This window comes from Gymnoscopelus microlampas (assembly GCF_963454915.1).
Source record: "Gymnoscopelus microlampas genome assembly, chromosome: 15".
NCBI classification, from domain to species: domain Eukaryota; kingdom Metazoa; phylum Chordata; class Actinopteri; order Myctophiformes; family Myctophidae; genus Gymnoscopelus; species Gymnoscopelus microlampas.
In genome coordinates this window covers 32,078,508-32,086,940 of record NC_139952.1, presented here as the reverse complement: position 1 = coordinate 32,086,940, position 8,433 = coordinate 32,078,508, and the positions used below count along the sequence as shown (strand labels likewise).

Below are 8,433 nucleotides of genomic sequence, written 5' to 3'. Positions count from 1 at the left end.
GGTGCTCAAACCTTTTCATGTCAAGGACCCCCAAAATGATATGTATTTGGCCGCGGACCCCCGTCTCAAAATGTTTTGTTTCAGGGACCCCCAGAAGCAAAGATTTGAGTTTAAAAATGTTTGCAAAAAGATTTGCAAAGATTTTCAAGATTTTTCAAAAGTAGCAGATCTACAAGCTCATAGCGCGGCACGAAGTGACGCACTATGATGCCAGTTTTGCCATTTTTTTTTTACAGCTAAATACATCTAAAATGACACAGATGCTTTTCCGGTTTTAACGGGTTAGAGTGAAATGCACAGGCACAGCGCCTCAGACACTTTTCTCCAGTGCTGGCCAACCTATTCTTCTTCTTCTCTTCTGCTGCAGCATCTTCCTCTCTGAAGTCTGCATAGTTTTGTGTCTCAGGCGGGGGGAAACTTTGATCTGTGCAGAGTTGCTCTAACCTCCAGTAGAACAAGGTCAGGGAACAAGCTGACTGTCCACGTGTTTGTCAAACGTGGGGAGGCAACATCTGTTTCTGGACGCATTCTGTTCATCGCTCATGGTTCTGTATGCTGGCCCCCTCAACCCATTAAAACCAGGAAAGCACCTGTGTCATTTTAGATTTGAGCTATATAAATAATGCACATTGGTTGGCTATTCAAAAATAGCAGATGTACAAGCTCATCACTGTGAGCTTGTAGATCTGCTATTTTTTTTTATTATCGTGAAATCTTTTGTAAATCTTTCTATTCTATTTTTAAAGCGATACTCAAATCTCTGCTTCTGAGGTCCCTGGAACAAAATATTTTGAGATGGGAGGGCGGGGGGTCCGCGGCCAAATACATATAATTTTGGGGGTCCTTGACCTGAAAAAGTTTGAGCACCACTGATATAGCAATGTTTTTCAGAAAACTGTTAGGATTTAGAAGACATTTGTAGAATTGGCCTCAGGTCTTAATGGGTTAAAACAAAGAGGCATTACTGACTGGAGTCAATAGCCTCTCTTATACTTTATTAGTGTTCTTTGAAGCGTTAATTGCAATTGCCCCCAGGTGTTGTTTTTGTTGCCCTGAAATCTAACATTTTGTATTCCTCTTTAGCATATATAGTATTTTGCCAGTGGTTCTCAACCTTTTTACACCAAGTACCACCTCAGAAAATATTTGCCTCTCCAATGTACCACCATGATGACTGATGTTAAAATACAGTAGCGTAGTAGACCTGTAGTTCTCAAACTTTTTCATGCCAAGGACCTCCAAAATAATATATATATTTCTGGATGCGGACCCCCGATCTGAAAACGTTTTGTGCCAGGGACCCCCAGAAGAGAAGATTTGTGTTAAAAATTTCAAAATTATATATATATATATATATATATAAAAAAGTCAAGCTCATGCTTATGCGGTTTTAATGGGTTAACAGACCACACCGCTGTCAATACAGTCTAATTGTCTATTCACTGCTTCAGCCATATTGGCCTGGTCATACTTTCCATTATTGCCTTTCGTTTTGGATTTTATGTACAGGGTGTTTCTATTTTCTCGACATTAATGAACTCACGTAAATAATTGTGTCAATGTTGGCTAAACATAATCACGTGATTAATAAGTCATGGACGCTTGAATCTTTAAACTAAAGACTTCAAATTAATCTGCACATAAAAAAACGCGTTAAAACATAACTTGGTGCAATGAAATTCAGTGTGTTTGATCTTCCAGGAAGTACCTCAAGGACGTTTCAGGTCTCTGCAGGTTGATTTTAATATTGTACTGGAATGAATGGAATCCTGTGGCTTCCTCATAAATAAAACAAACCACGGTCTGCTGTGTAAACCGGTCAGCGGTGCAGTATAACACGAGTCACTGTCAAGGGTCTAAACCTACCAGACAGTCTCTAGGGTGTAATTTGAATGACCTGATCAATTTCTAATCAGGAAAGACTTACAGCCCCTCTCACCTAGCCTGGACTCCAGACTGATTCGCTACGTGGATTCTTTTTTTCTCATTTTGTTATATTCAGTCTGGCCAGGGTCCTAATTGACTCGTATTCCCAAACGTCACCAATTGCGTAGGCAAGTCAGACATTGACTGGAGTTTTACATTGGAAAACACTGGTCCCGCCCCCACCCCCTAATAGACCAATCAAAAGCCACGGGCCGTTTTATCTCGTTTGTGCCCGCCGACGCCCCTTGGAAATAGGAGGCTTACCAGACTGAGAAGTGAAGTGAGAAAACAAAAAGCCGAACGTAGCAATCAGTCTGGATTCCAGGCTAACTCTCCTGGTAACGGTGTACACGCTTAGAACTTCTTAACCACATGAACCCTAGGGTCCCTATTCTGGGACTAACTTTCAGCAAACAATTGCTGATCTACAAGCTCATTTGGTGTTTTTAAAGGAACAAAAGGTGGGGACCTAGTATAGACCCCTGGGGGGACTCTGGTCAACAAAGTATAAAGCTGCACTATGTAACTTTCCTCTTCTACCCCAGATTTGAACCCGTTTCCAAGCGCTGATTTCTTTCTCTTTTATTTTTTAGCGGCGCTAGCCGCTCTATACCTGACTTTGTCCGTGTTCACCGTCAACGTTCTGATTGGTCAGACCCGTCAACGTTCTGATTGGTCAGACCCGTCAACAAAGTGATTGGTCAAGCTTCACATGACACGTGGCTATAAAGACATTATAAACACATATCGATGACAAAATGTATCAAAGGCGCCGCTACCTTCACACAGGGTTTGATTTTTTTTTTACCATTGAACTAATAGAGCCCGCCTGCTTGCTCAGGGGATAAATTGAACCTTCAGTTCAAAATTTGTGTCAGATCCTGTGTCTAGGTGAGACTTGACCGGTGAGACTTGACCTTTGACACGATCTAAATGTCTCAATAGAAGAGCAGGGAGACAAAATACAACCACTCCAATTGTATAAGTTATATTGTATTAACATACTGTATATTCTACCATAGAGTTTGGTCAAAATTACATATTATTCATTAAAGAAAAGTACATACTGTAGTGCCGCTTTTAAGTGGTTAAGAGCAAAGGACAAAAGGAGGTGCCCCCTCCTCCCCTCAGTTATTTTCCAATACATTTCTCACTCTGTCTTTGGATATATATAGTTCTTTATTATGTTATCGCTGTTGGATAGCTGGATGTAGCTAAATAAAGAAATATGGTGTTTATTCCTCAGCACAGCTGCATATCAAAATGAAATCCAGGCCACTGGATGGTGGAGGAGGTGGCCTTTTCATGATGAAAGCAACCCCCCAGAGGGTTTAGCCATCATAAACAAAAGCCACACTTTTGAAAGATTACAGAAAAATATTCCCTACGGCTAGAGACTTTATACTGCACACAAACTCTACTTGTTTTGAAAGATTTGTTAGCATAAAATAAAATAAGGAACCCGTTGGGGAGTAAAAGCTGATGGCCGGTTACTATCATTTAGACATCATCATTATGTTAATGTACTATATCTTATTTTTGTGAAAAGTCTAAATGGAATTGCCGTGTTTTTTTAAGCATAATGTCTGTTTGATGTCTTATTTAAGTGAGTCTATTACTGTAAGTTAGACAATGGTGTTACTAAAATACATTACATCTCCATCTGAATGCATCTGCATTCTATTTCATCTCAGCAAAATTAGTGGGCTTATCCTAGGGCTGGCTGTGTGTGTGTGTGTGTGTGTGTGTGTGTGTGTGTGCGTGTGTGCGTGTGTGCGTGTGTGCGTGTGTGCGTGTGTGCGTGCGTGTGTGCGTGTGTCTGACTGATGGTAGAACATCATTTTTATTGTATATATATATTTTCATCTGATTGCTGTGATCAACTGGAACACCACTGTTTCTCAACCAGCCAGGGGTCAGCACCCAAAAAGCAGACCAATGGAACTTATATTATATTTGGCCCCGACTTCTTAGTCAACACCAAATTTGAGTCCGGTGTCAACCTGTTAACAATCACTGGTCAAGACTGAAAGAACGAATATATCCCTGCAAATCGTTGTTTTGCTGCTTACGTTGCTTGTGGACACATGTGTGTCTATCCAACCAACCATACAAGATGAGTAGGGTTTCCACACACAGCGTTACTTTATCAACCTGCAATGAGAGCATGATCACCCAAACTACTGTAGGTATTCAACTTGATGTGCGGAGATATTAACGACATTTCTTTGGCAAAAGAATGCCATCCAACCTGCACCCAGTGCTCAGTGGTGGAAAGTAACATGTACTCAAGTACTGGAGTTAATGTTGAGATATTTTTTACTTTAGTCACGTGGAATATTTCCAATTTTCAAAACTTTTACTTCTACTCCACTACATCTCAGAGGCAAATATTGTACTTTTACTCCATTACTATTATTTGAAAACTTTAGTTACTAGTTACTTTGTAGATTTTGATTATTATTACAAAACTGCTGGACCGCTGAACTGTGAAGAGTTGGGGGGGGGTCCATATATATCATTGGATCCATATATCATTGGATCAACATTTTTTTTATGCATTATTAGGCCACAGACCCTTACAGGTCCATTTGGTTACATTCGTACACGCTCGGAGATGCATAGACATAGTTTGGCAGACACGACCCATCAGCTTTGCGGATTGGTCGAACTTTGTGTGACATTTGTGCCACTAATATAAACGGTAGCGCACACATACTGTAACAGGACTTTCATTATATGTAAAGTGATACTTTCAATACTGGATTTTTAATAGTCTACTTCCAATTATATCTTTTCAATAGTTTACTTTCAATAGTCATTTTCAATAGAGAGTTATTCTCGTCCTTTGGAGCGGCGATGGAGACATCAGTGGAACTGGACGGCGGTGCACAGATGCCCATGGTGGGTCTGGGGACGTGGCAGTCTCCCCCCGGCATAGTGACGGAGGCAGTGAAAGCAGCCATCTCTGCGGGCTACAGGCACATCGACGGGGCTTTCGTCTACCAGAACGAGCCGGAGGTGGGCCTCGGCGTCCACGCTATGATCCAAGATGGCCTGGTCAAGAGAGAGGAGCTCTTCATGGTCAGCAAGCTGTGGTGCACCTTCCACCAAAAGTCTCTGGTGAGGGGAGCGTGCGAGAAGACTCTTAGTGACCTCAAACTGGACTATCTGGACCTCTATCTGATACACTGGCCAGTGGGCTTCAAGGCTGGCGGCAAACTGTTTCCTGTCGACAGTGAGGGAGAAACCATCTCTGACGATACCTGCTTCATAGACACGTGGGAGGGCATGGAAGAGCTGCTGGACGCCGGTTTGGTCAAGGCTATCGGTTTGTCCAACTTCAACAAGGAGCAGATTGAGGCCGTCCTCAATAAGCCGGGCCTCAGGCACAAGCCTGCCAACAACCAGATCGAGTGCCACCCGTATCTGACTCAGGAGAAGTTGATCGACTTCTGTCACTCTCAGGGCATCTCGGTGACGGCCTACAGCCCCCTGGGGTCCCCCGACAGACCCGGGGCCAAAGCCGCCGAGGACCCTTCGCTCCTGGACGATCCCGACATCAAGGCCATCGGCGAGAAGCACCGGAAGACGTCGGCCCAAGTCCTGATCCGCTTCCAGGTCCAGAGGAACGTGGTGGTGATTCCCAAGTCGGTCACGCCGCAGCGCATACAGGAGAACTTCCAGGTGTTTGACTTTGAGCTGTCGGAGGAGGAAATGACGACCATATTAGGGCTCAACAGGAACTGGAGGGCGTGTCCAATGCAGTGGAGCACGAAACACAAAGACTATCCTTTCAACGCTGAATTCTGAGGTGGAAAACAAAGAGTCTTTCACAGCTTTACAGTTGATGCTGATGATGCAATACGAGAGTGTGGTCTAGTCAACAAACTCGGGACTACTGAATCGTTTCCCTCCACACCCTCTCTAGCATTAGGTTCTTGAGCTCTTATCTGTGGTAAGAGCCAGTGGTGTAAAGTAACTAAGTACATTTACTTAAGTACTGTACTTAAGTACAAGTTTGAGTTATTGGTACTTTGCTGGAGTAGTTCCAATTTCCAATTCTTTTACTTCTACTCCACTACATCTCGGATCCAAATATTGTACTTTTACTCCACTACATGTATTTGAAAATTAAACTTTAGTTACTTTGTAGATTTTAATTATTATTAGAAAACATGCATTAACCACTTCAGCCCCATACATGCGACGTGTTGTGAGCTTGTAGATCTACTATTTTCAAACGTTTTTTTATTCATTTTATTAATTTGAAAACTTGTGATATTGGACATTCTGTATACTGAGTACTTTCTACTTTTGGTACTTTAAAGTACATTTTGATACCAATACTTTTGTACTTTTACTCCAGTCAATTTTGAATTCCGTAAAGAATGTGAGTACTTCTTCCATCACTGCCAGTGCTCTTTTAGGAGGTTTTCTTCCTCATGCCTTCACTAATCATTTCTCTTAAAGAACACTGGGTGTGACTTATTATCAGTGCCAGTTTCCTGGTCTTTTCCACCAGTTATGTAACACCAGTTATACTGTTGACAAGTAACAGCTAGCACAACACAATGTACTATTTCATAAATAAACACATACTGTACATTTCCCACCTAAATGCACCATACACATAATAATCCAAATTACCGTTTGCTTTTTTAAAAGACAAAAAAAGATATAATTGTAATATATAACTGTAATCCAGAAAGAAAGAATGTTTACTTGAGGTTATTTGACTCCTTGCATGTTTCAATGTGTTGTAACTATCTAAACATTTAACTAATTACTCCTAATCTTCATTGATAATCATCACAAGAAAATAAAACGCAAAGGAAAGTCAGTGTTTCACAAATGACTGTAGTTAATTTGTGCTGTTATGCAGCTCAGCTACTTGGAACGAGTGAGTTGGACAGCTTTTCTTACTCGTGAGAAATATAACACCCTAACATAACTTCAACAATTTCTTTGCCAGATCAGTAACGCACACAGCTGATGCATCCCACCAGTTTGAAATTATCATTATTTCTGTCCCCAAACTCTCTGAAATAAGAGAGTGGGCACTGGGCAGCCAATATCATGGTAACTGTAACTTATCTCTTTGTTTTGTTGAGCCCATTCAACACGTTAAAACCACTACATTGTGGCCTAGGTGCCTGGACCGCTACGCCAGCAGTCCAGGGCAAAACTAGAAAGTGTTTAATGCAGGATTTGTTTTCACTTTTGGTTAATTAATGCCTCAGACAAAATACACACAAAAAACTAATTACAGTATCAGTCAGTTTTGTGTTTTATGGTCTCAATTTAATAATAGAAATAGTCATAGATTTGTCAGATGAAAACATCCCTCTGCGCTACAATACAGACTGCTTTTAACTGAACAAAGCAAATGGAGCATTAGGGTCATCAGAAGGAAAACATGTCTTTTAAACTAGAGACTAATACATACATAGACAAACACTGCATTAAACAAATACAAAATTAAACATAACTAGAAAAAGTGCTCCTCGGAGCACAGGTCTCCGCCAGGTCTGGTAGGTTATTGTGAGCCAGCAATTCGCCAATCAGGATGGAATGTAAAAAATCACACCCAGTGTGAAGAGAGTGGTGCCTTTGAAAGTGTAACTGGTTGCATCCGCAACAATCAGCAACAGTATGTTGTCACGTGACAACATATTGTCACGTGTCACGTGAAGCTTGACCAATCAGCCGTGCTCAAACGGACGGACGGACGGACGGACGGACGGACGGACATACGGACACACGGACAAAGTCAAATGTAGGAGTGGTTGGCACCACTCAAAAAAATCGGACAGATCCATCTTGATCACTTGACTATAGAGATAATGTGTACTGATTTGCATGATGTTTGGAAAAAAATTGTAGGAGTAATATAAAAATCACACCCTGTGTGAAGTGAGTGGTGCCTTGCTTAGCTTGGCTAACATATTCAATCAGCCAAGCTAACATGTCCAATGTTAGCTTGGCTGATGGCACTGATGTCACTTTGAAACATGTAAACAATGTTTCAAAGTGACACACCTATTTATAGGGCTCTATTTCGTCATGCGTCTCGCTAGCCAATCAAAGCACACCCTTTCAACATATTGTCACGTGTCACGTGATGCTTGACCAATGTTAGCTTGGTGGACACACGGACATACAGACATACATACATACATACATACGGACACACAGACAAAGCCACGTATAGGAGTGGTTGCCTTCGGCACCACTCAAAAATCACACCCTGTGTGAAGAGAGTGGTGCCTTTGATGAGCCCCGCATTGATGTTGTCATCAATGTTTGTTTATTGGACATACATACATACATACATACATACATACATACATACATACATACATACATACATACATACATACATACATACATACATACATACATACATACATACATACGGACGGACACATGGACAAAGTCAGATATAGGAGTGGTTGGCACCACTCAAAAAAGAGACATCGGCCTCCTGGTGGCGCTATAATAGGG

At 41.6% G+C, this 8,433-nt stretch overlaps 1 protein-coding gene across 1 annotated transcript; it reads left to right on the top strand.

Annotated features, from left to right (window-relative positions):
• Positions 1–4,785: 4,785 nt before the first annotated feature.
• LOC311061433 (aldo-keto reductase family 1 member B1-like) lies at positions 4,786–5,739 on the top strand (the record flags this gene model as incomplete). The annotated part of the gene is made up of 1 exon (XM_084080080.1): positions 4,786–5,739. The coding sequence occupies one exon, from the start codon at positions 4,786–4,788 to the stop codon at positions 5,737–5,739; it is 954 nt and encodes a 317-aa protein (XP_083936206.1).
• Positions 5,740–8,433: the final 2,694 nt, after the last annotated feature.